The sequence below is a fragment of the Plecotus auritus genome (assembly GCF_963455305.1).
Source record: "Plecotus auritus genome assembly, chromosome: 5".
NCBI classification, from domain to species: domain Eukaryota; kingdom Metazoa; phylum Chordata; class Mammalia; order Chiroptera; family Vespertilionidae; genus Plecotus; species Plecotus auritus.
Window position 1 is genome coordinate 50,724,282 of NC_137776.1, and position 27,955 is coordinate 50,752,236.

A 27,955-nucleotide genomic window follows, 5' to 3' on the forward strand; every position below is an offset into this window, starting at 1 on the left:
GGAGCTTCAGAGGGGAGGAAAGTCATTCACAGAATGATAAGAAGGGCATTTATGCAGTAATCAGAAATTTGCTCTGCCCTATGGATAGGTCATAAAATGTTATTTCTGGTGATAACTCTTATTATGGCCAAGGCCCCCAATTTATGTTGTTTAAGGGAGAAGTAAAAGTTTTTTCTTGAGCCCCTATGGTCTTAATTGCCTTCAGCTCAAAATAATCCCCATGCCAAAGAAGCACATCTTAGGCCTGTTCTGAACCCCTTCGACATTCCTTTTAGAAACCTCTTTGTGTGAATGTGGGAAGATTCTTATGGGCTAGCTTTCTAGATGTGGTATTGCTGTGTCAAAGGAGATGTCTCTACAAAAGGTTGTTTTAATTTACACTAATTTTTACAAGCTTATAAAAGGTCATTTCTTCTTACTGTTATTTTTGTGCTGTATTTTAAATAAAATTAAGTTTTCTTTTGTCCGAGGCTAATTTTGTGGGGTTCTTGGTTTACGAGTCTAGGATAACTTCGTTAGTTGCATAGGCACATGTGGGCATATGATTAAAGAATTTGAATCAGTGTTCTAGACCCGTGCTATAGCAGCTTTCTTTCATGGTTACTGGACTGAAAATTGTTCTTTTCACCAAGGGTGCTTTTTATTTTTGTCTTTAGTGTACCCTGAGTCAACTTGCTTGAGTGATGAGTTCAAGTGTGACAGTGGGAGGTGCATCCAAACAGAATGGATCTGTGATGGTGATAATGACTGTGGGGACATGAGCGATGAGGATGAAAGACACCACTGTGGTAAGTGCAACCAATGAGTTCTGCAAAGTCACATTCCAGGGAAACTCACTAGATATGATTTTTCTGTCCTCAGAGAATGTGATTGTCCTCTTTAGCTGAGTACACACTGATAGAAAGTTATCTTTATTTTCTAACTGTGGAATTCTTTGATATCATTTACTTAAATGCTTTTATAAAGATGAAAAATGATTTTAAATTTTATTTTCTTACTTTTCCATTTAGCTGAGGGAAATAATGTCCTACATTTCTAGAACAGATTAAGAGAATTCTGTTGACCACACTTAAAATTAATAGCAGCTTTTACTGTGTAGCAATTAATGATGTCTCCAGTTTCATCTATTTCCTTAGAGCAGTGATTTTCAATCTTTCATCTCATGGCATACCTAAACTACTAAAATTCAACTGACCTGACAAAAAAGTAGGCCTAATTTTGATTCATTCACACTGGATGGCTATTGTTGTATTGGCTCTTGCCATTTTAAAATTTGACAATCTAAGGCAGCCGTGGGCAAACTATGGCCCGCGGAGCCGAAAGAGCGGAGGGTTCTCTTGCTCTCCCCTCCACTCCTTTACTTTGAATTTATATTAGTTCACACAAACACTCCATCCATGCTTTTGTTCCGGCCCTCCGGTCCAGTTTAAGAACCCATTGTGGCCCTCGAGTCAAAAAGTTTGCCCACCCCTAGATTCTAAGGGAAAAGAGGTCAGTGCCCCTGACCAAATAGTCAGGTGTGGTGTATTTTAAAATTCTTTCGGCACACCAGTGTGCCATGGCACACCAGTTGAAAATAGCTGCCTTAGGACTATTGAACAGACTATGGAATACCATTTTCCATTACCAATAGAGCATCACTAACTCTTAGCTAACGTGTCTTAGAAAAGTGTCTTTCCATGGTAGAACAATAAAACAATGGCTCCCTGATGTTTACATTTGATCATAACTTCATGTCAGTGACTTTGGTGGTTCATAGTTCCACAAATACTCCATTCACTGAAATGGGTGGTTGGAGCTGCACAAACATGGATTACAACATGTGCTTTTCTCCCAACTCCCTTCACCAAGACCCCCTTACTTTTGTCTCCCATTCACCCACAATAAGACTAAGTAAAACAGCTGTTCTTTTATATGGAGGCATTAATGCTATAGCAGCCTTTCCTAACCTCTTTCCTAACAGGGTCATGGCTTCTGATACTCTTGTTCCTCCTATATACTCTAATTCTACTTCAAGTGATAGCTATAATGTAGTTTAAAAAGCAATACATTTGGAGAAAAAAAGACCTAGGTTTGAAGCCCTAGCTAGCTCTTTGGAAAGTTCTATGGCTTTGAGCCATCTAGTTAACCATTTTGAGTTTCAATTTTCTCATCTGTAGAATTCACATAAAAATACCTATCTCACATTGTGTTTGTGTGGTTATGCTTTGTAAAGTAAAAATTTTACCAAATGTAAGACATTGTTTTGGTATCCATTTAACAAAATGGAAGTCTTTTTCTGTATCCCTAAGGGAAAAATATGGTTTTAATTTTATGGAAAACTGATATTTTTATTATGTTTACTCATTCTGAAAAAAAAAAAAAAATCCAAGGTCCAAAGCAATTAAAATGGCATTTTGGAGGTATTTTTATTATAATCTGTTATTAGCATAGCAATGTGATTTATTGGCCTTTTTTTCCTCCCAATTTCCTTTCATCCCTTAGACTATTAAGTAACATAAAATAAGAGAAATAATGGTTTGGAGAGGATTTGGCTGCTAGAATGAGCTCTCATGTAGTTTCTGATCTGTGTGTGCTTTGTTTCAGAGAGTCACAGATGCTCAGACTCTGAGTTTTTCTGTGTAAACAGCGTGCCTCCAGCCAATAGGTGCATTCCCCAGTCTTGGGTGTGTGATGGCGACGAAGACTGTTTTGATGGCTTTGATGAGCGGCAGAACTGCACCCGGGGGTCTTGTTCTGGAAATGATTTCATCTGTAATGATGGACGGTGTATCCCGGACTCCTACAGGTGAATTGGGGATTAAAAATTTCCCCGGAAACCTAAAACATCCATGGGGATAGAGCTGACTTATCCATTAGGCATGGTGGCTTCAGTACCTAGGGCCTGTGGTACTTTCAGTGGTCTATGAAAATGTTTAGATTTCTTATAAAATCAGAAGGAAAAACAGGGACATTTTAAGTCAAGGAAAGTATTTTAATATATAATATTAATATACATATCTGCCTTTATACCAATGTTGTTATTAAATATAACTTTAAGTATTTTATGAAGGAAAGGGCTCATGAAAATGCAAGTGCTTAGGGCTCATGAAAGACATGATGTGACCTTGCACAGGGGCCTGGGAGATGAATGAAGTGGGCTTGATATAAGAAAACTGTTTCCTTAAAGCAGGTGACCCTCTTGGTTTTTCATTTGGAATAGAGGCATGGGGGTAAGAAATGGTTCACTTCCTCCTTTGCTATGAGAACAATGACATTTTCAAGTTGGATGATAAATGGAGCTTGGCCCTTGGGCTCAGACAGGAAGAGACAGGTGAGGTGAACTAGAGCACATGCTTCAGCATTCAGTATCTTGCAGGCGCGGCAGGAGAACCAAACCTTCTATGCTCTTTTTTTTTTTTTTTTTAAGAGAAGTTGGAAATCTGGAATTTTATATGAAATATTCAGATTTTTTCAATGCTGAAAACAAGTTTTAAACTTATAACACTGTGTCAATCAAACAGACTCCGCTCACAGCCTACCAGTTTGGGGGAAGCTCTCCTATAATCTTATGGTGTTTGATTTCTCATTATTTTCTTCAAAATGAGCCATTCAAAAACTTTCTATTTTTTTTTTTTTTTTTTTTTTTTTTTTTTTTTAGTGCCTTAAGATCTCATTATCCTCACTTAGCAACTTTCTAGATAGTGAGGGAAATAGAGAAGAAATATGATATACAGGTTTCAATCCTGATGGACTAGGAGAATAGTAAGAACATGAAAATAAAATAGCAGAGTCCAGGAGGGACTTTGCTCAAGATGGATGGTAAGTTTGATGTATTAGGATTTCCTGAGGTGAAAATATTTGGCATTCAGACACATGGAACTGAAACTAAGAAGAGATATTGCACATGTATATTGAGAGAACAAGATCTGTCAGCTCACAGCCTGCTAGGAAAGGAGACGGGAAAGATATATGAAGCTGCCCAAGGTCAGAGCCGCAGAGCTCCTGGGACTGTTTGCTTAGGGGCAAGCAGCCCTGGACTAGAGCAGGGCGCAGAACCGTGTGCTCATGATGATGGTGCCGAGGAAGCCTGAGAAAGTTAAGTCATCCTGTGGAGGATGTGAAAGGAGCAGGGACTTGACATTATGACTAAAAATAGTAGTGATTAAGAGGTAGATAAAAGTTGTCTAAGAAGTGTCCTCTTGTGGGATGATGCATCCCCCCAGGGAAGCCAATACGGGTGTTGCGGAGAGGTGGCGGTTTGAATATTGACAACCTGAAAATGTTCAGGAGACAGAGCTGTCTCCTTTCTTTAGTGAACTTGCATTTAAATCTGCTTTGTGTATATTTAACTTATATGGATGTGATCTTCAGATGCTGTCTTTGTGCAAGGAAGTGAATAATCTTTATATTTTCTCCCTATTTGCTCAAGATTTATGTTGTAGTGATATTTGGTTCTTCTGAATCTAATTAATATTTAATACCGTCAGTCTTGGATATATTCTGAAAACCTAGGCATAGGGTGTAGGGAATAGAATTATATCAGTTCTTAAATTATTCTAGGTTATTTCACTTCCTTTCTGGGCTTTCTGAGCTCTACCTTCATTATTACAATAAACTAGCATCTGACTTACCTGCCCTACCAGACTACTGATTTCATTCGTCTTTTCTTCCTTCCTTCCTCTTTCTCTCCCTCTTTTTTTTTTCTCCCCTGAGCCTTCTGAGTTGCTTTTGACAAGGGCTATGGTAGAAGAGAAAAGGTTCTATTTGTCTGGAAACTTGAGCTATAAGGGTCTTAAATAGCTCTAAATTTGGTTGCCTGGAGTGCCAGTAGCCTCTACTAAGCACACTGTGAATGCGCACGTTTTTGCTTGCTTGTCAGAATGTCTACCTCCCCATTTGGCACAGTGGTCATATTTCCTATTGACTTTTTCTCTTGACTCAGTACCAACGTTGCTGAAGAACCTAGATAAGACTGAGTTGTGAGTAGCTCGCTGGAATACTGACATGCAATTGTGTCTAAAAACCTGATGATTTGCTTGCCTAAGCAACTTACTTTTTCCTTTTGAATTGCATCTAAACAAGAGGAAGAAAGCATTGGTATCTTAAATGAGTTGGAAATGAGTTAAGTAGCTCCCAGGAGACCAAATGGGGTTGAGCTAGCTTGCATTGATTGCAGCTTTCTTTACAGTTACACGTTCACATTTTGGGAAAAATCACATTGGCAGTGCCCTAGGTTTGTGGATGGGAGTGCTGATTAGAAGACCTGTCCATACATCCATTGTAAAATTGACCGCATTCAGCTTTGATACCTTAACGTCTCGTAATGCTCTGCTTCCAACTCCTATGCCCTCCATAGTATGTTCTTTTATGAATTGTCAAACATTAGTTTTGCCTATCTTTATTCAAGATGCTTTTATACTTATGATGAGTTTTGTTACTGTTAGCAGGACCCCCTTCAGTAATTATGATTTTCATGGGATCTTGGAACAATGTAGAGGAGAAAGAATAGTCTGGATCACAGAGTTGTAGGCAATTTCATTGTCTTCATGATGCCTAGGAATGTTGGGTCCCAAAATAGCTTCTAGAAGTATGAAATGCTTTTTTCCTTTGACAATAGTCCATGCTAACCTACTAGTTTTTCTTCTTTTCTGTAGTCATTACCATTCTCATCTCATGGTAGGTGGCAGGGGTATTACAATGAAAGATGGAAGTAACATGACTGCTAATGCAAACATTACTTCAATTGGAAGATAGGTGTTCTTAGAGGACACATCTAATAATACCATAATTTATAATATACTAGAGGCCCAGTTCACGAAATTCATGCATGGGTAGGGTCCCTAGGCCTGGCCGGCGATCAGGGCCAATCTGTGGGACGACTGGTGGGGTCATCGGGGGGCCCCTGCTAGCACCCACCTTGGCTGGCTGGGGCCTGCAGGCTGGAGGTAGCTCCTGTGTTGAGCATCTGCCCCCTGGTGGTCAGTGCATGTCATAGCAACTGGTTGTTCCGCCCATTGTTCTGCGGTTCGGTCGATTTGCATATTAGGCTTTTATTATAAAGGATAGCACTCATCCTATGAGTATCTACTTGAGTGTCAGCACTTCTAGCATATGGCTACCCAGGATATTTCTTATGCCCATAAGCTGTCTCATTATCTGATGAATGTATATTTTGAACACCAAAATTATAAAAGTTGTATTTAATTAATTTATCAGCTGGGGAAAATGAATGCAATTTTAAAAATAGCTCTAGGCCCACATTTCCAATGGTAGCAACCAGCATCTGGGGAAGTTGTATAGAGTGCTAACTATTATATTCCTCAATTGCTGGAGATTGGTGGGTGATGAAGATTCTGGTAGAGGGAGATTAATGACATTGGGGATGTTGTTATTGAAATGGTTGACCTGGTATTCAGGTAGAAGAAATAGTTGAGACTTGTCAACCTCTGCAAGAGTTGTACTGGGTCTCATAACAGGTGTGACCGGCACAATGACTGTGGTGACTACAGTGATGAGAGGAACTGCTTATACCCCACCTGCAATCAGAATCAGTTTACCTGTCAGAATGGGTTCTGCATTTATAAAACCTACGTCTGTGATGGGGTTAATGACTGTAGAGATGATTCTGACGAGCTGGAGCACTTGTGCCATGTCCCTGAAACCACATGCCCCCCTCATCAGTTCAAGTGTGATAATGGGAATTGCATCGAGATGATAAAAGTCTGCAACCACCTAGATGACTGTTTAGACAACAGTGATGAGAAAGGATGTGGTGAGTATAACAGAAGGTTTGGGAAAAGGAAAATGGGGAGACTGAATATAGATTCTCAACTCTTTATGACTTATTAGGACTTGCCTGACTAGTTCTTGTCTATCAAAGGCAAGGATTACTCAGTACATAAGGTTAGTGCACACATGTTTCTGGACTTATTGGTCAGTTAGGCAGTTCATTACAGAGAATAGAAGATGAGCACAGTCAGACCATCAGTACCTAATAGCACTGATTCTCTTTGAACCCTTGGAATGACCTGCTGCCTGAATTTGCCCCTCTGCTGGGATTTCTTAGCCTGTTCTTCATCTTCATCCTCAGGTGATTGAAGGGGTGAGTTTTAGCCTCCCCCTCACCCCAACCCCCACAAGTCAACTACTTTAGAATTTATAAAATATAAGATTGACAAGAGCACACTCTCCTCCCTGTGTAGATAGTTTTTTTGTTAGTTTGGCCATGTGTCACAGGCAAAAGGCACACCCAAAGGAGTGCTGGGTGGCTCATCCCATGAGAGCCAAATGTGTGCATCTCTTCCCAGATACCTGTTCAGTGCTGTCACATCAGTAGCCTGAAATTGGCCATGGCATGAGTAGCCACATCACTGAAATGGAAGATGCTACATAACAGTATAGGATTCAAAGTCAAACTTAAGCTTGTTAGTTATATTAGTTGTTAAAATAATTGGTCAAGTGATTAAGTTGGAGAGGAAATTGAAAAAAAACTAATCTATGGCCTTGAGAAATCCTGTATTGTCTGTCTACATTTAGCATGATTAAGAATTGGTACTTCACAGTGGAAATGTTGACTTTGTGCCATCATGGTGAATCCACTGTTGACATTTTATCTTCTCTAATAACTTTCTTTTACCTCAGGCATTAACGAATGCAATGACCCTACACTCAGTGTTTGCGACCAAAACTGCACAGACACCTTAACCAGTTTCTATTGTTCTTGTCGTCCTGGTTACAAGCTTATGTCTGACAAGAGGACTTGTAGTGATATTGATGAATGCAAGGAGACGCCCTTTGTTTGTAGCCAGAAGTGTGAGAACACAATGGGCTCTTATATCTGTAAGTGTGCCCCAGGCTACATCCGAGAACCAGATGGAAAGAGCTGCCGGCAGAACAGTAACATCGAGCCCTATCTCATATTCAGCAACCGTTATTATTTGAGAAACCTAACTATAGATGGCTCCTTTTACACCCTCATCTTGCAAGGACTGGGCAATGCTGTGGCACTGGATTTTGACCGAGTAGAAAAGAGATTATACTGGATTGATATAGAGAAAAACATCATTGAGAGAATGTTTCTGAATAAGACAAACAGGGAGACAATCATGAAGCACAAACTACCAGGTGTAGAAAGCCTGGCTGTAGACTGGGTTGCCAGGTAAGAAAACAGGAGTTTTTTAAAAGTTAAAAAGAAATTGTTTTTAAACATTTCGAACTATGTTTTCATTTTAACAGGGAGTTGATCTTTTTCAACTTGGTTAATATGTGGATACATTTAATGCCTCTGCATATTTTTTTTTTTCCTGTTGTGTACCTACTACTTAAATGGGATACCACAGAACCTTAAATCTAGTGATTTTAAAAATGTATGCTATCATTTTTGGGGGAGGGGCATCACAAATGAGAAAGGTGCTCTGTTATTCCTGGCCACTCAGTTAACTAGAGATGATGTTAAAGGATGACTCATGCACTCACTGGTAATTTCAGTCACTGTGGAGCGGACCAGACCCTGGGGGTCCTGAGCAGCCCTGCTGTCCTGAGTTCACAGTCTGGCTTACCACAGTAGTCATTCCCAGCCTGGGCTGATTACAAAATAGCAGAAGGCTAACATGAAACTTTTGTTTTAAGATAGTCCTTCTAGAAACTGAGGATCTTTAAGGTAAGCTAGGGATATTTTATTAAACTTTATAGAATCAACAACACTTCTTTACACCTCTATTGAATGTTGAATCTGTCAGATACTCGGCAGTGTAAAGTAGTTGGCTTTGTGGTTAACAGATTTGAGCAGGACCATATCTGCTAATGTTATGTTACAGTCAGCCCAGTCTTACCGAGGACTCTTCCACTTCTTCTCTATTTGACGACCTCAAGGGTAAAGATCCTAAAATGGGGATGAGGGAGTTTGCTCCCTACTTCTACCTAAGTAGTAGCTGGCCTGCCATAGGTGCTCAATAAGTGCCTGCTGAATAATTAGTAAAATATTGACTATGAATATGTGTATTTTATAGCCCTACTAGGTGTAAAAAAAGCATAGCAATTAATGATTTGCAGGAATAGAACTAAGTATTAAGAAAGTAAAGCCAGAATCCTTGTGTGAGGTGTGGCCTCAGAATTTCCTATGTGACATCATCTTAAAGGGGGAATTGTAGCACATATTTCATCTTTCATTACCCCATTGTAGGAAGGCCAACTTTTCCTTCTTGCCCTTGTTTGCCTGGGGAAAAGTGCCTCCTAATAATTGTATGTGTGATTCTAGGGTAGCTTGGATAGGAAGTTGGGTTGTTAACTGCACTGTTTCACAAACAAAATGTCTGCATGAGTAACTCCAGGCTCTCCATTTCAGAAAACTTTATTGGGTGGATGCCTACCTGAAGTGCATCTCTGTCTCCGACCTTGATGGTCGATACCACCGCAGGCTGGTCGAACACTGTTTGGATGCCAACAACACTTTCTGCTTTGATAATCCCAGAGGAATTGTCCTTCACCCTCAATATGGGTATTGTCTCCCTGTAATCTTGGGCTCTTCTTTCATGCCCTTATTCTGCCTCTGTTATCTCAAGGCCAGTGTCTTGCTGGGATTTGTCTCCTGCTTTTTCTACCTGGTAAATGGTTTAGTAGCATGGCTTATTCAAATAATATTCATGAGCTATTCTATTTTCATTGTCATGACTCTCACTTTTCAAGTCATATTTTGGCTGCATGCAAAAAAATGGTAAAAAAAAAAAAATAACCCGCCTTTACTGGACTTTCCCTTCCAAGTCCACTGAAATCCCCAGTTAATCATGTTCATTCTTGAGCATTATCTGTATATCATCCCCCTTTAGATTATTTTCTATTAGTTCTCTTTCCTTTCTGAGAGGCTTTTTAGAATGTAAACTTTATTTATCTAATTGGAAAAGAGCCATGTCTTTTGGCTATTGACTTCTTTTGGCTTCAGGAACTGACCCTTTGTGTTTGCTCCAACAGGTATGTCTACTGGGGAGACTGGACCCGCAGAGCATACATTGGGAGAGTAGGCATGGATGGAATCAATAAATCTGTAATTATCTCTACCAAGATAGCGTGGCCCAATGGCCTCACCATTGATTACACCAATGATCGACTCTATTGGGCAGATGCTCACCTGGGTTACATTGAGTACGTATTCAGAAAATAATAAAGCAAACTGGGTAACTGTTTATGCCAAACACCAGGGCTTGTGTTGCCAGGCAGTTTCTAATTGGCCTGTGAATTGAAGGTCACTCTGAGATCACTTCTATCTAAAACTGCCCATAGGCAATTCATTGAGCTCTGTGGTATGATGCAATAGAAAACAGAGTGAACTTGGAAGTCATACAGATCAGGTTTTTGTCCTGGTGCTTTCACTTATTGTTTTCTTTTTTTTTTTTTAATATCTAAAAAAGTGGAACTAGTAATCTCTCCTCTATGATAGTCAGCTTAGTGATCAATCTATCTTAATTTCCTTATCCCTTTATTTTTCTCTTCCCTCCCAAATACATAATTAATACATTTTTGCATGTGCAAACAGAAAAAGAACAAAGTGTTAAAAAGATTTTCCCTAAAATAACTTTGATGCATTCATTTATAAGTAAATTGATGTGTTTTATATAGAGGTAGAATTTGTTAACGTTTACTCAATGTGATAATGCATTCAAATCATTCTAGTAAAAGCAATTAAAAAGTGTTAAATATTATACTGTTCAATGAAAAATACTCATTGTAAAAAGGGTAATATCCTTTCTTAACCAACCAGTACATGTTTATTTTGGGGCATTGTTAGTTATGTTCTAGGTGGACTGTAGTAATGTCTTCTGGATAAACATTTATGAACAGGTACCCAGATACATTCAACAGCCTGTTACATTCAAAAGCATAGAATTATCATTAACCCAATAGAGTTATTTTAAAGGACTTTAAAGATTTTTGTTGTTCCGTTCAATTTATTTTACTGCCAAAGTCAGTGTAGATATGTTTGAAGTTCTCTCATTCCATGTTCTCTTGGGAACATGCCACTGAGAAGGAAAGAATACTTGGCACACATTCTAGTGCTCTATCCTGTGCTCATGGCAGACATAGTTAATCAATCCCATAGTTAATCATAGTTAATTGGGACATTTCCCTACAATTCTCCCCTTTTGACACATGAGATGAAGACTCTCTGGCACCCTTATCCTGGAAAGCAGAGGACACTGAATTGTTTTGATAGGCTATGCCACTAGCCTCTGCTTCTCCCTAACACCTGTTTTGAGCTCAGTCCCTTGGAATTAGTTTAGTTGTAAATATGTTTAGGGTCAGTAGGAAAGGACTTGTAGGTTATTCTTAGTCCTTTAGGACTTGTAGATTATTCTTGGTCTTGAACACTTGGAGGTTTATTTTAAGGAGCATTAAATGCATAAAGGAATTTTCTAGCTACTTAATATTCTGCTCCCTTTTTGATAAAATTTGTGTAGCTGGATTCTAAAATTCAGGCAGTAGGTTACTGCCTAAAAGTTCAATATTAATATCAGGCTCTGTGATCTGGGAATTAATGAATCTTTAATATCCATGTAGTCATTTTGACTTGATCAACTCTTGGAGGGGTAGCAATGCCTGTGTTCAGAAGTACATTTCATGGACTACATAAGTAAACACATTTTTATGGAACATACAATCCATTCTTGTACATGTTGGGATGTGCTATCACATCCCTTTTGGAGAAGTGTCTATTCGATCCTTTGCCCACAGATAGTGACTAAGTTGTGGTCATTTATCTGAAGTCTTATCAATAGAGGCCAAGGAAGTCTTCAAGTTTTTTTATAAGTTACCATCAATCATATTTCTGACATCACATGGCTAACATGATCAAGTTTCTTAGTTGCTAGCTCATTTCACCCCCTGTTTGAGTTTTTAGAGTTAGCTCCAAAATTTAAAAATACTTAATATCAATGTTCTGACAAACTTGCCCTAGCTGGTTTGGCTCAGTGGACAGAGCCTGCAGACTGAAGGATCCCCAGTTTGATTCTAGTCAAGGGCACATGCCCAGGTTGCAGGCTTGATCCCCAGTAGGAGGCGTGCAGGAGGTAGCCAATTGATTATTCTCTCTCATCATTGATGTTTCTATCGCTCTCTCCCTCCTTTCCTTTTTGAAGTCAATAAAAATATGTTAAAAAATTATCCTGACAGACTCAGAGAAATGAATGAGATGGAACTAAGAGGACCTAGATATTTGGCTGTGGTTGCTCTGTGACATCTTGAAATCAGAGGACCTCCTCTGGAGGTTTATTATCTGAAATAGTATTCATTAAAAGTGCCCAGGGAATGAATAATAATAATATGTGCTGCCAGTATATGCATAGTTAACCTTGCAGGCCTATAATTTAATTCAGCTAGTATATGCTGCTCAGGTTGTACTGAGAACCCAGCTGTCTTTTAGAACGGCTTCTCCCCCAAAATGTTCACGAGAAGGCAAAATTCCAGTTCAGTATTGTTATCCTTTGATTTCCTTCAATGACTTATGAAACAAAACCGGTTTTCGTCCCAGGATATCAAAAGGATGCTTACTGAAGATCATACAATAGCTGAACTAGCTGTATGTGCAGGAAAACAGCTGTGGTTAGGAGTTTGTGATGATTTAAACTTCTCTGGCTATTCCTATTTAAAAGGCATCGCCTTTTCAACTTTTACATCTTTAGTTCAGTCAAAATATCCTTTATTTACTTATTTTTTGTTTTAATTAAAGAAAAGGAGTTTTAGGGAGGATCTGAACTTCAGTTACCTCTAGAAGATAGAATTTATTGGTTAATTTGTCAATTTCTCCATTCTTTTTTTTTAAAAAAATATGTTTTTATTGATTTTTTATAGAGAGGAAGGACGAGGAATAGAGAGTTAGAAACATCAATGAGAGAGAAACATCGATCAGCTGCCTCCAGCACACCCCGTACTGGGGATGTGACCACAACCAAGGTACATGCCCTTGACTGGAATCTAACCTGGGACCTTTCAGTCCGCAGGCCAATGCTCTATCCACTGAGCCAAACCGGATAGGACCAATTTCTCTATTGAAGGCATTAGAAGAGAGGAATTATCTTCACTGAGTGACTTTTGTTCCAAATTATACTTTTATTGATTTCAGAGAAAAACGGAGAGGGAGAGATCAAAACATCAGTGATGAGAGAGAATCATTGATTGACTGCCTCTTGCATGCCCCCTACTTGGGGATTGAACCTACAACCCAGGCATGTGCCCCCACCAGAAATAAAACCTGTGACCTTCTGGTTCATAACTCCATGCTCAACTACTGAGCCACACGGAATGACCCTTTTGAGTGAGTTTCTTTTCCTACCCCAGGTACTCTGATTTGGAGGGCCAAAATCGACACACTGTGTATGATGGAACCCTATCTCACCCTTTTGCTATTACCATTTTTGAAGACACTATTTATTGGACAGATTGGAATACAAGGACAGTTGAAAAGGGAAACAAGTATGATGGATCAGATAGGATGATGCTGGTGAACACAACACATAGACCATATGACATCCATGTATATCATCCATATAGGCAGCCAATCGGTGAGTAGATGATCCAAAAGTTTGACACAGTTGTTTTAGGTTCTTGTGCATGACATTCTTGTTTATTTCATCATAAACCTCATGATTTATAAAGGGAATGGTGTTACTTGTTAATGTTTTCTACAGAACATATGTTGAAAGCTGAGGGTATGGAATATCTTTGGAGTTTATTCTCCTCCTGAAAAGGCTGCTTATAACTCTTTTTCTTAACAGTGGTTCTATCCCTAAAAATCAATCTGGGTTTTTGTGTATAGTGAGAATTAACAGTTGTTATATTGCCATATTTACTTTATCAATTTTGGTTAGATACTGAAGTATTTTAAAGTGAATTAAAAATATTGTCACATTTCAGTCTTAAATACTTAAGGAAACACTTCAAAAAAATAAGGACATTTCCTATATAAACACAATAAATTCTAATACCTAAGAGATGTGTTATAATTATATAGATGTAGTTATAACAATAATTCCTTAATATTAAGATTGATCTATTGAAATGATTGATCTAAAAGAAGTGTTTAAAAGAAAATTATAAAACATCATATTAAATGTCTATTTGCATATGCCATTTGTGTATTCTGTATTTTATGTATGTTTTGCTTGTCTTCTAGAAGGTCAAAATGTCGAGAAAAACACATTTCAGTGTATCATGAGTTATTGTTTTTATTTATTTGTGAACTTATTTTCCCCTTCATGCAATTAAAGTCATTATATGATTTACAGATAGTCTAGCAAAAGTCTGGAGTATATTTTGGGGGTACAATGGATTTTATGAGCCTGCATGGTTGTTGTGTTTTGCTAAAACATTTGATAAACTTGGAAATAAGAATTGGCAAAATAAAGATACTCAGTATTTCTTTCTAGAAGTTAATATTCTTCATATTATTTTTTTCAAACTAGTCTTTATTTCCAAGTGGCAACCCAGAAAATTAGTAAAGATGCTGCTTAGTTTACCGATCCACCTCATCCTTGGCCATACTTCTGTTGCCTATATCCTTAAGAATGAAAGAATATAGCATCTGCTGGAAATTAAAACTTTAACTTAGGTTCTGGATATATGAATATAAGCTAAGTTCCCTATCTACTCTCCAAAGACTACTGCAAAATACCAGTCTCACTTCTGGTAGCACACAAATCAGTTTTTTCAATGCACAGGGTTGCTTATGCAGCTCTCTCATCTGTCTTATTTACAAACTTGTGGAAAAAGCATGAAACTAGGATAATGATTTTTCTTACTAAGAGGTGATGAGTTTGATGAAGTGGGTAATCAGCTCATTTGTGTTTGATAGCCTTTCTCAGTGAATGAACATATTTATTTTCTTCCTTCTTTCACTAGTGAATAATCCCTGTGGTACCAACAATGGTGGCTGTTCTCATCTCTGCCTCATCCAAGCAGGAGGGAATGGATTCACCTGCGAGTGTCCAGATGACTTTAAGACCATCCAGATGGTTGACAGCACGCACTGCTTGCCCATGTGCTCTAGCACCCAGTTCCTCTGTGCTAACAATGAAAAGTAAGGCTTGGATACACATTGAACTTTAAGGCTCCAGGGGATGGGACTTATCAAATGAATCAAGATTTTGGCTAATTAATGTGGTTCATTTAGAACACACCAAGACTCACCACAGTCTCTAATTTCAGATAATTTCTTCCATGAATGGAAGGAACTTATTAACCAGTGCAAGTTTTTATATCTGTAGAAAGGAAACAAACTAAGTTATTGTGTTTATTTTTTATTTTTTATTTCTAATAAATTGTCCTAAGTGTCAGGGCCAACGTATAGTAGATATGTGTATACTGAAAAATACTCTAAAAGTGATAGAAGTTCTCTCGTCTTTTTCATAAATACTGGCCTAGCTTCTTAGCTAACTCTACCAGAGGATCCAGGGTTATAAATGCAAACTCATTTTTGATCATGTGTTTGCTGTGAAACATGGCCACAGATTATTTTCCTAACAATGGCCACAGGCCATTGATCACTTGGGACTGAGTCAGAGAGTGGGGTGAGGACAGGTGTTAATGTAAATCATAGCATCTAAGATTATTTTGATGATTAAATAAGATATCTTAGATTAAGAATATACCTATCATGACTTAGGCTCTCAACAAATGTTAGCAACCAGTATCCAATGTCTTTTATATTACCAGGCAGACAATTCCAGACCATCCCTGATACCAGAACCACAGTTCCAAATACATACTCCACTGTTTGTTGTGACAGAATTTAATCATCATACTCAAAGGATTTTTTCAGCATGTATCTGAATCTTAACAAACCTGTTCTATCTCATCTAGTTATGTTTTCTCTGAAAATATACCACAGTAACCAAGATTTAACTGATTCTCTTCTCAGGCCATGAGAGAACTCATGCGTGTCATTACTTGGAATTCAGTTTTGCCTCTTCTCTCCAGATAACCATTGCTCACTCCTCTACCCACCCGCTCCCAGGGCTTTGCTAAGAGAAGTGGTATATTTTCTCCGTGCAGGTGTATTCCTATCTGGTGGAAATGTGACGGACAGAAAGACTGCTTGGATGGTTCCGATGAACCCCCCACTTGCCCACCGCGCTACTGCCAGCTATCACAGTTCCAGTGCAGGGATGGCAATTGCACCAGCCCATACTTCCTATGTGACACTCACCAAAACTGCCCTGATGGGTCTGATGAAGACCTCGTTCTTTGCGGTGTGTTGAATTGCTTTATGCCTTCTTTGCTCATTTCTATAGTTGATTGTATACAAATGGATTTTCTGAATGTCATAACCTTTTATTCTATATATATATATATATATATATATATATATATATATATATACATACACACACACACACATATATATATAAATAAATATATTTTAAATATTTTATTGATTTTTTACAGAGAGGAAGGGAGAGGGATAGAGAGTTAGAAACATCGATGAGAGAGAAACATCGATCAGCTGCCTCCTGCACACCTCCTACTGGGGATGTGCCCGCAACCAAGGTACATGCCCTTGACTGGAATCGAACCTGGGACCTTTCAGTCTGCAAGCCGACGCTCTTTCCACTGAGCCAAACCGGTTAGGGCTTTAAATATATTTTTATTAATTACAAAGAGGAAGGGAGAGGGAGAGAGAGATAGAAACATCAATGATGAGAGAGAATCATTGATTGGCTGCCTCCTGCATGCCCCACTCTGGGGATTGAGCCTGCAACCTGGGCATTGTGCCCTTGACCAGAATTGAACCCGGGACCTCCTGGTTCATAGGTCAATGCTCAACCACTGAGCCATGCCTGGCCAGGCAATGTCATAAACCTTTTAAAAACCAGTCCAATGTCCCAGGAGAAAACTCCACCCTATATCTATTTTTATAGAGGTTTTTTTTAGAATTCTTAAGGGCTATACAAGGCAAATAGTTGAGGTAGATAGTAAGTTGACTGTATTGGTGATTCTTTACCATATGCTATACATAGAATCTTCTTCAACAGCTAACGGTGAGGGGGAAACGAGGGTTTTCCACCCCCTATTAATCAGGAATCTCAGTTGTAATGTTTATTTATGTTTCCATTTTTAAAAAGGAAAAAAAAATAAAATTACAAAAAACCCCTCCAATCTAATAACAACATAACAATAGCAACAAACACAAAGTTTTTGTATGTTTTTAAAACAAAAACTTCGAAAAACATTATCCATTAGGACAACAGGGACTTGAGAAGATGAAGTTAGTAGGCCATCAGTGATTCAGTCCTTATCCCCTAATTCTGCATGCAAGAAAAAAATATTTAATAATTTAGGAGACAGTATTGCCCATGTAGTAGTACTGTTGGTAATAAGTGCATTAGTACATAATTCCTCTAAAAATAAATAGAGTTCTCCAGGATCTATCAGTGTAAAGTTGTAGCATCTATTCCTGACACCCTCCAAGCTGATAACCAAATGCTCTTGCCTGTAGAGCACCACAAATGTGAGTCCAATGAATGGCAGTGTGCCAACAAACGTTGCATCCCAGAAGCCTGGCAGTGTGACTCGGTGAATGACTGCGGGGATGACTCAGATGAAGACAGTTCCCATTGTGCCAGCAGGACCTGTCATTCTGGTTATTTCAAGTGTGCTAATGGCCGCTGCATCCCTCAGACCTGGAAGTGTGATGTAGACAATGACTGTGGAGACTACTCAGATGAGCCCGTGCATGAATGCAGTAAGTGCCTGTGGGAGGGGCATGGCTTGACCAGGGGCACAAAACAAGGAGAACCTCTGTGTAGATTGAGAGAAGATATTGAGCTTCCTGTTTCACCCCTGTGGGACACCCTTCTTGGCTTTCTCTGCTCTCTCTGGCACTGCAAGACAAAGAATAGCCAACTATGTGGCCTGCAGGTTGAGCCAGACTCCTGTTTCTGAACGTGGTGATTTCTCCTCTTGATACATTGAATGTCTATCTGTTCAGAATATGATAATGAGAACTTAACTTTTGTATATCTGGTACTTTCTCATTTGAGCCTCTGAGAAATATATCAAGTCAGGAACGTGGTTGTTACCAATTCCCATTTTACAGATGAGGAAACAGGTTCACATTTAATGGATGGTCATTTTTTTTATTTCGTGGCAGAGCTGACACTTCAACCCCAGTTTTATTTGGCTCTATCCACTGAGCCAAACCAGCTAGGGCTCAACCCCAGTTTTTTGTTTGTTTGTTTGTTTTAAAACCAGGTTGTTGTTGTTGTTGTTGTTTTTAATTTCAGAGAGGGAGAGAGAGATAGAAACATCAATGATGAGAGAGAATCATTGATTGGCTGCCTCCTGCACGCCCCCCACTGGGGACTGAGCCCACAACCCAGGCATGTGCCCTTGACCGGAATCGAACCTGGGACCCTTCAGTCCGCAGGCTGATGCTCTATCCATTGATCCAAACCCGCCAGGGCTCAACCCCAGTTTTTAAATTTCAAACCTAGTCCTTTTTCTTGCCACAAAGGAAACACAAATGAATAATAATAAGAGAAAACTTCCTTCCTTGGTGAACAGATCACACCTAAAACAGACACGTTACCAGAGTCAATTTAGTTGGTGATGATGATACTCATTAATTAGCCCCACTTCCTAAATGTGACAGTGGAAGGTATCGTTTGGTGCCATTTCCCAGCAGTACTGAGACTTCAGTTTTGACATTGCTTCTTCCTCTTTTCAGTGAGCCCTGCCTATCGGTGTGACAACCATACGGAATTCAGCTGTAAAACAAACTACCGCTGTATCCCAAAGTTGGCTGTGTGCAATGGTGTTGATGACTGCAGGGACAACAGCGATGAGCAAGGCTGTGGTAGGAGGGGCTGCAGGGAAGTGGGGAGGGACAAGAAAATGTAAGTGTCCAGTGCTATTATCAGGAGATGAGAGCGTATTTCCCACTTAATCTTTCCTTTGTTTACACGTGGAAAAAGGCTATCTATTGATTCTTCTAATAACATGTTACATTTTTGTAGCATTTTACAGGGTTATTGGCAGAGTTTAATTTATAGCATCTTAAATGAAATCTTATCCCAAAGGATGCTATAATTAGGAAAGGCGTTATTAAGATACTAAGGGCCCAGTGCACGAATTCATGCACCTTGAAAGGAACTGTGGGCTGAGAGGCTGCGGTGGTCACAGGGGTGGGTCTTGGCCCATCCTCTGCGCCCCTGCCTGGCCCCTCCTGCCATGGCCCCTGGTCCCCTGTCTATAGGAAGCCCCACTCCCGCCACCACCACTCCCACACACTGGCCCCACTCGTACCCACAGACATGGAGCGATTGGGTCTGGCACCAGCAGCAGGTGCAAGCAGGGCCAGCACCATCAGCAGGTGCAAGCAGCAGTGGCTGCCCTGATTGCCCTTCAGGAGCAGGGGGAGGTGGAGAAGCCCTGAGGGGTGATCAGGGCTGGTGCTGGCAGCAGGTGCAAGCACCTGCGGGACCGTGGTGTGTGGGAGCAAAGAATTTTCAGTAACCACCAGAGGCTTTCCCCAGGACAGCGACTGGCGCCCTGCCTTTGTCTGGCATCCCCATTCACCTGCTCCACCATCCCGGCGCAGCTGATGCCCATCATGTTCCACATTCTACTGCCTGTTGCTGATGCCCGCCATGTTCCGCGTGCATCCCCTGGTGGTCAGAGCACATCATAGTGACCAGTTGTTCAGTTGTTCTGCCGTTCAGTTTATTTGCATATTGGGGTTTTTTATATATAGATTAGGAACTTTTAAAACTTTTTCTAAATTGAACCCTTATTTACACTTGATAAGTTTAAATTGTTGTCTACTCTTTTAGATTGGTTGAAATTGATGAGGCTAGAGAAAAGATTTAGCATCTACATGTAAAAGGGTATTTCAAAGTCAGTGTTTCTTATTTTAAGATTTTTATATTCTGAATTTCAGTGTCATCTATTGGTCAGCTGTAGTCACTCTGGCAACAAGAAATAACTTATGGACAAAAGCCAAATGAATTAATGGAATTTGTGAAGATTAGGCATATTCTCTAACTTAAAACCAAAGTGACTATGAGTGTGTGTTAGATTAGTTTGAAGAACAGTTAAGAAGGGAATGGGTTATTTTAATAAAATTGAATCTAATCAAGTGAAGACAATGTGATAGAAATGTTCTGTTTGCTGGTGGCACCACTTACTCTTCCATTGTAGGCCTTTGTTGCAAATTACAAGCCAGATACCAATTCATTTTGCAGAAACTGAACTGTTTCTACAAAGGAGAACGGGTATAGTTTCAAGTGGTAGGATAGGTTCAGGTTAGCCAAAAGAGGATTACTGACAGTGAGTGTTGCTGGCAGTCCTCCCTCTGGGAGCTTTGAGAATATGGTAGCAAATTCTTGAACTCTCCTAAGAAAGCCATCACTCCTTTGGCATTTCTTGACCATTGGCTTCTGAAGTCTTTGCAATGACTGTGCTTTGCAGAGGAGATGACGTGCAAACCTGTGGGGTTTTTCCGTTGTAATAATCACCTATGCATCCCTCTTCGCTGGAAATGTGATGGGCATGATGACTGTGGAGATCACTCAGATGAAGAAAACTGTGGTGAGTATTCAGGGTTCTATCATCTTTATGTGACAACAGAGCTGTGATGTCTGCTTTTTTATCCATAATTCAACTGTCTATGCCATTGGTCCTTACCTTCTGCTAACTGGTACATTTCTACTTTGTCTTTAACTAAGGATATAAGTATCTCCTGAGATGCTTATAATCAAACTTTGGGATGAGGATGTTTATCTGAGTATATCTTTTGTTTGTTGAATTTATTTACACCCAACTTTTTTTCTAAAAAGAACTTCAGGTGACTTATAATAAAGGGCAAATATAATATGATAAATAGAATAGAAATTAAAAAATAAAGACCAAGAGAAATACCATATTTCAAAGATCTTGGTCCCAAATGGCCTTAATAGCAGAGGAAATGGAACTTGTGTTTTAGATGGTCATCTTATCTGGAATAGTGACTATGTTAGGCCTAATGATTAAATAAGAGGTCAGGTTTTGGTTCCTCTCTCCCAGTGAAGGTTCTGACAGTAAGAAATTAGATAGGAAGGATAAGGAAATGAAACCAAACATCTGGGTCACACCAAACTAGATAGAATAGTTAGATGTGTTTTGAAGACAGTTTTAGTGAGACCCTTCCCTGAACATACACCATCGACTCATGATATATGTCGATTTCAGATTGACTGATATGAAATACATTCTAACTTTAGTCACCCTATGGAAGTAAGAAGTGATCATTATTTGCCATAGGCAATTGAGAATATCAGTATACTGATTACACCACAAATATCAATTGGCCATAAACTTCTTATACAAAAGGGCATCCAATTGGCATCTTCTTGTTTGTAAGAAAGTTTATGTTGAATCTTATAGGAAGTTATCTAGAATTTCATGAAATAAAAGTTTATCTTTAGATTAAATCACCTCTTACAGATTTAAAATTGGGTGGGAGATCTATTTTTGGAGAATGGATATTCTGTCCAAGCAGACCTCTGTGACTTGAGACCCCAGAGAGCTTTGGGCACCTAGGGCTCTTAAGCCTTCTCACCAGCCTGTGCTGAGTGTGATTCCTGGTACCCACTGATGGCCATGTGGTTTTCCTTTTCAGTCCCTCGGGAGTGCTCAGAGAGTGAGTTTCGGTGTGACGATCAGAGATGCATTCCCTCTCGATGGATATGTGACTTTAACAATGACTGTGGAGACAACTCGGATGAGCGGGACTGTGGTAACTGTCACAGCTCTCTGGGTGGCTTTCTGTAGAGTGTTGTACTAAAGTCAGCACATTTGACAGAAGTAGGGACTTCAAATGACTATTTTTAAGGTTTTTAGAGTAAAATGATTTTTGTGTAACTTAGGTAATATGTAAACCTTAGCATTACATAGAACCTTCTGCTCTGTTTTTCTATGCTTTATTTTTAACTTATAGTAGTTAAATAATAATGGGGGGGGAGATTTTTTATTTTATTATTTTTTACAAATATATTTTTATTGATTTCGGAGAGGAAGGGAGAGGAAGAGAGAGATAGAAACATCAATGATGAGAGAGAATCATTGATTGGCTGCCTCTTGCACACCCCCCACTGGAGATCAAGCCTGCAACCCGGGCATGTGCCCTTGATCAGACCCTTCAGCCCACAGGCTAATGCTCTATCCACTGAGCCAAACTGGCTAGGGCAGCAAGAGATTTTTTAAAAAATCTTATTTTAACTTAAACATTTCCTAGGAGCAGACTTTAATCTGCATCAGCCTAATAAACAAATAAAAACATTGGTTCCTACTATTCCCCAGCAAGTGGCCCTAAAGGGAATAGTACTGTAGCTCTCTGGTATGGAAGGCAGAGCATTTGAATAGGAATCAGAAACCCCATGTAATTTTCATAGCTCTTTACCGAGTAAGGGTTGGGCCTGAGAAAAGTCAGCAAACATTAAAAGTTGGGGAATTTAGATTGATGAGGAAAAATTTAAGGGATAGAAGAGAGATAGGTACTTCCATCTCCCCTCCCCCTCCCCCCCTTTGAATGGGGGGAAGTGTGAGCTTTGAGAGTTTATTCATTGTTTATTCTAAAGTTGTGGGTTTGCTGGGAGCCAGTGACAGGGTGTGGATTGGAATGCTATTGAGTTCTTACTACTCCCCCTGGAGCTAATACCTGTCTGAGAATGCCAAGGCCTTCTGGGAATGACAGTCTTTTCTCTTCAGAGATGCGGACCTGCCATCCAGGATACTTTCAGTGTAAGAGTGGACATTGTGTGCCTGACGATCTGCAGTGTGATGGAATCAGTGACTGTTTGGATGCCTCTGATGAAGCTGTTTGTCGTAAGTTCCTCTACACCTGTGGCACTGCTTATATGAATTGTACAGATATGACAGTTAGACCCCACCTCTTCATCAGCCAGTACTTCGTAGATTAAAAGGCCATAGGTATTTTCTACTCAGCACTCACTGGTAATTATCAGTTCACCTGGGATTTGAGTCCCCATATCCATATATATTCACAGTAGTCATTCAAGGCATTAATAATATTTTAAATAGAGAATATATTAAGTATCTGTGCTACCAAAAGTATTTATAATTATCAGTTATTATACAAATCACTAATTGGGTAAAAAATTGCAGGTAAAAAAAGAATATTCGAACAATGACTAAACGGGTATAGAGAACTTGGATTACTGAATTTATGGTGTTAAAGTTTTTCTGAATTGTATGATAGAAAAGTTATTTAAAAATGTAATGCCAATATGATTGATCATTCACATTTTACTCTTAATAAATCACTGAATAAACAATAACTGTTGATGAATATTCATGATAAGTATCATTGATGATGAGGTTGTCGTAAAACCTGCTTTCAAAGAGACTAACTACATAAATGCATCAGGGGTAGAGCTGAGGTTCTGCCCTTGTCTCTAAAGAAAAAGTCCAGTGCGAGCCACAGAATGACTCATGTCATTGGAAATTTGGCTTGGACAACTGTCCTTCAGAAATATTTCATCAGAATTTCAGGCAGTTCAAGGCCCCAGTATATCTGGATGAGGAAGGAAGAGCAGATGATAATGGAAAGAGCTAAAGGAGCAATAGCAGGTCAGCTTTCCAAAGCTAGTAACTCCTAATAATTTGAATATGTGTCTTCCCACCAACAGCTACTCGCTTTCCCAATGGTACATACTGCCCAGCTGTTATGTTCGAATGTAAAAATCACGTCTGTATTCAGTCATCTTGGATATGTGATGGTGACAACGACTGTGGCGATGGTTCCGATGAAGAACTTCATCTGTGCTGTAAGAGGGAGGGAAATGGAGTGCACAGGAGCAGTGTTGTCTGGAAACCTGTTTCTGATGTGGAGCATGTGCTCATGGAGGCAGTTGTATAATTTTGAGTACGGGACACATGATCTGTTTCACTGTGATTTCACTTGGCCTTCCTGTTTAGTTCTCTACTTGGAACATGAGAAAGTTGGCCAAACATCCATGGTTTTAAACATTTTATGGCCTTAAAACATAATTTCTTATAAAGAAGTCTTAGTTAGAAACCCATTGTGCATAACTGGAGGCAGATCTGTTGTGGCTGGAGTCTGGTAGGGGTGTTGTACCTCTCCTGCTCCATGCTACTTTTGGTGCCCCTCAAAGCATCTCTTCCAAACCCCTAGAGCTTCATAGAACACAATAGGCAATTTTAAGACTAGCTCATCTTTAAAGTCACTTTTCTTCATAATAGTTCAAGGCCATCTAATTCCCTTCTGTTGTATGTTGCATATTTATGTTTTAAACCAGTGAATTGGGTTCACATCAGAATCACTTGGGAAGAAGTGTTTTAAAATCACATGCTCGGGCCCCACCCCAGGCTTGGACCTAATGATCCAGAAACTCCAAGGATGGGGCTTGGGCAGATGTCTATTTTAAAAGCTCCTTAGCTTTTACTGTAATCCCCTTGTAGAGAACTACTGATTTTAACAAAGTGAATGAAAACAGGTTTTGTGTGTGTGTGTGTGTGTGTGTGTGTGTGTGTGTGTGTGTGTGTGTGTTTTATCATTTTACTACATGTTTGGAGTCACTGGAGAGACTCTAAGGCAATAGTTCTCAAAGTTACCTCCCTGTACTAGGAGAGTCCATTATATCTCTTGGGAACATGTTAGAAATGCAAAGTCATGGGCCCACCCCAGACCTGCCTCACCCAGTCTCTGACAGTAGGGCCTACCAATCTCCGCATTTAATAAACCCTACAAAGGATTCTGAAGCAAGCTTAGGATTAAGAATTTTGTGTAAGTAAAAGCCCTTAACACAGGAGAAGGCACCTCTAGAAACACTCCTGCTGAAACTCTTGATTAGCTCCTAGCCTGACTCCACTGCACTTTGCTTCTGGAGTTCATATCATCTTTACCATTGGTTTCTTTAGCCCAGGAATTTGACTCTGGAAAATGATGTATCAGAATATTTCCTTTCCTTCAGAGAACTGTAATTAGCATACATTATATTTTCACAGTGGCATCCCTACATTTTTCTTGCCACCTTTTTTTTTCTTTTTAAAAAAACATATTTTTATTTATTTCAGAGAGGAAGGGAGAGGGAGAGAGACATAGAAACATCAATGATGAGAGAATCATTGATCAGCTGCCTCCTGCATGCCCCATACTGACCTTGCAACCCAGGCATGTGCCCTGACTGGGAAGTCGAATCGTGACCTCCTGGTTCATTGGTCGAAGCTCAACCACTGAGTCACACCGGGTAGGCACTATCTATTTTCTTGTTAGTAACTAATCATGTTTTGTTTTGTTTTAACTTAATGAATCTTGAAAAATACCTTAAGCACATGTAGCTTTCAAAGAATAAGTACTTAGGAAGCTGCTTCTCTATATAAGATAAAGTGCCCGTAGCTAGTAAAATTAAATTTTGGAGAGGTGGAGACACAGCCACATTAAAAAGTGACCAACACTATTTTATTGTGTTGCACTTGCCTTTCATAGCAAATAATTCTATTAACTGTACTTCTAAGAACCAGCTCTTGGATCTGACCTCCCTCTCCCCCACAAAACCAACATCATTATAAGTCTCTCCTCTTGCTCCTTGTGTGTGGTACAAAGGAAGAAGGGAATCAAACAGCCCAAGTCCTCCATGTGAAAGGAGAACACACATGTGTGTTGAGTTCACTGACTTCCTGGTACATGCATAGAGGACCATGCTCCTGTACCAAATAAGTAAGAGATCTGGGTTCTACCCTTGGGTTCTGCATAGGTACACCAGCATCAGCTGGTGGTCTGACTCTGGATAACAAAATGAGTCCAGGTTGGAATGTGAGATTTCAACTTCAAATGTAATCAATGAGGGAATTCAGGAAGGTGAGTCCATCATTGTGTAAAACCTCATGCTCTGGAGGCTCAATGACAACTGATGTCAGAGTGACAAGCAATGGCCTCCTGACTGAGACTAAGAGCTCATGCATGTATAGTCCTGCTGCCCTCCAGCCTCATGGCCACCACTGTCCTCACTCTGTGCTCCATCCACAGAGACCTTTTATTCAGGCCCCAAACCTACCATGCTCTTTCCTGACTCAGAATCTTCCCTTGTGAATACCTCTTCTGACCCCTTATCCCCAAGATATATCAGGTACCGCCAGTAGATGCTTTCATAGCATATCTCCTTTGTGGCTCTGTCACAGTTGTAGTTGAATGGTTAATTTGTAAAGACCATTTCTCTGCTAGAATGAAAGTTCCATGAGGACAAGGACTGTGGCTTTCTTGTTTCCCATGGACTCTGATGTCTAGCACAGCACTGTGGTATATACCAGATACTCAAGATATACCAATATTTGTCTATTGGTGAATTGAATGAACAAATGAATGGCTGAATCAAGCAAGCGTGGTGCAGACATAGGGGCATTTTAGATATTGACATTATGTTCTACTCTTAACCTGTATTTTTATTTTTCCGTCTTTTGTTTTAGTGAGTGTTCCCTGTGAGTCACCACACCGTTTCCGGTGTGACAACAATCGCTGTATTTATAGTCACGAGATGTGCAACCATAATGATGACTGTGGAGATGGAAGTGATGAGAAAGAGGAAAACTGTAAGTCAGAGGAAAGAAGGGAAAACTAAGGACCCAAAATTGTCTGCAGTCTTCAAAATGGGATTTCAGTTTGTTCTGTAGAGGCTTGAGCTGCACCTATGACTGCAGATCTCTGCCGACATAATTGTTTATACCAGACCTTGTAAACATGCATTACTCAGATGCAACCCTCCCCCACTTATTTCTTTCTCATTTGAGTGAGCTGTTGGCAAGTCCCTTATAATTTTTGTCTTTGTTTGAATATTCAGTTCATATTTCTCTCAAGAAAATGCAAACAAACACGAAATACTGGTTGAGTCACACTTCACAGATTAATGGTTTATTTTTTTTTAAAAAAGATGAGGCTTGGTCACTCTTCAGGCTAGAGTTATTAATTGTTAATCTATGACTGAACTTATCAATGCGAAGCTGAAAAGATGGTGTGAAATATGGCAACACTGGTGTTAGCTTGTCTAATGTTCTTTAAAATGAAAATTTATTGCTCAGAAGAGAAAAATGATGGATTGTTTTAAAATAGAAGTTTCAAGCTGGCTGAATTTAATGTTTTTAATATTAAAAAAATCTGTGCTTTTACATTTTGAGAATGTTTTAAAATCTATCCATTGAACAGGAGAGTTGATTAATTATCTGGGCAATTTAATTTATATAGGAAAACGTCAGTGAGGAAAATTATTTCCCCTGACTCCAGGTACTTTTTTCCTAAAAGAATATCTTCTGGGAAAATTTATACAAATGCCTAATTTTTCTATTTTCTGGCCCTTGTATTAATGTGGCCTTAGAATGCTCATGGCCAGCTTGCATCCCAGAGAGGACTCTGACACTATTGCCAAGTTCACTTGTATTCCCTGTTTTTGGCAAAGATGAACATGTGGTTATAACATTGTTGACATGTTTATTTGAGGCATAGCACAAAAGGATGAAAACTTGAAGCTAAAACATTTTTTTTTTTTTTTTTTTTTTTTTTACAATTTGACCACCTTTTCTTGTCCTACTTTCCCTACTACAAATGTCATTTTTTAATGAAGCAAGACATCTGTAGCATGTGGTCAAGTCCAAGAGTGGAAAAAAGAGGTAGTAAATACTTATTCTCCCCAAGGAGCAGGACATCAGTCAGATGAATCACTGCTAGCCATCACTCTAAGCAACATTTCAATGGCTTCAAATAGCAGGGGGTTATTTTTCACTCATGTGAAGTGTGATGAAGGTCAGGCAACCCTCCTTCATGCAGTCAATATGCCATCTGGTTGCTGGGACAGGAGAGAGAACTGGAGGAGGCACACAGGTTCTTAGTTTCCTGTGTCTGGAAGTGACAGATACCCCTTGTGTTCACAGTCCTTTGGCTGGAACTGCAAAGGAGACTAGGAAACACAGGGAAGTGCAT

General features: G+C 39.5%; 1 protein-coding gene across 1 annotated transcript in view; it reads left to right on the forward strand.

Moving 5' to 3' along the window:
* LRP2 (LDL receptor related protein 2) overlaps positions 1 to 27,955 on the forward strand; it is a gene marked incomplete at its 5' end in the record, with an annotated part of 209,763 nt that overhangs the window by 144,426 nt on the left and 37,382 nt on the right. The window contains 16 exons of the mRNA XM_080669070.1: positions 657 to 788; positions 2,587 to 2,788; positions 6,459 to 6,754; positions 7,624 to 8,140; positions 9,326 to 9,478; positions 9,949 to 10,119; positions 13,309 to 13,532; positions 14,869 to 15,046; positions 16,021 to 16,217; positions 17,465 to 17,710; positions 18,695 to 18,823; positions 20,437 to 20,556; positions 21,626 to 21,742; positions 22,714 to 22,830; positions 23,655 to 23,792; positions 26,452 to 26,574. Coding sequence (XP_080525196.1) covers positions 657 to 788; positions 2,587 to 2,788; positions 6,459 to 6,754; positions 7,624 to 8,140; positions 9,326 to 9,478; positions 9,949 to 10,119; positions 13,309 to 13,532; positions 14,869 to 15,046; positions 16,021 to 16,217; positions 17,465 to 17,710; positions 18,695 to 18,823; positions 20,437 to 20,556; positions 21,626 to 21,742; positions 22,714 to 22,830; positions 23,655 to 23,792; positions 26,452 to 26,574 — 3,060 coding nt within the window. The remainder of the gene's footprint in view (positions 1 to 656; positions 789 to 2,586; positions 2,789 to 6,458; positions 6,755 to 7,623; positions 8,141 to 9,325; positions 9,479 to 9,948; positions 10,120 to 13,308; positions 13,533 to 14,868; positions 15,047 to 16,020; positions 16,218 to 17,464; positions 17,711 to 18,694; positions 18,824 to 20,436; positions 20,557 to 21,625; positions 21,743 to 22,713; positions 22,831 to 23,654; positions 23,793 to 26,451; positions 26,575 to 27,955) is intronic.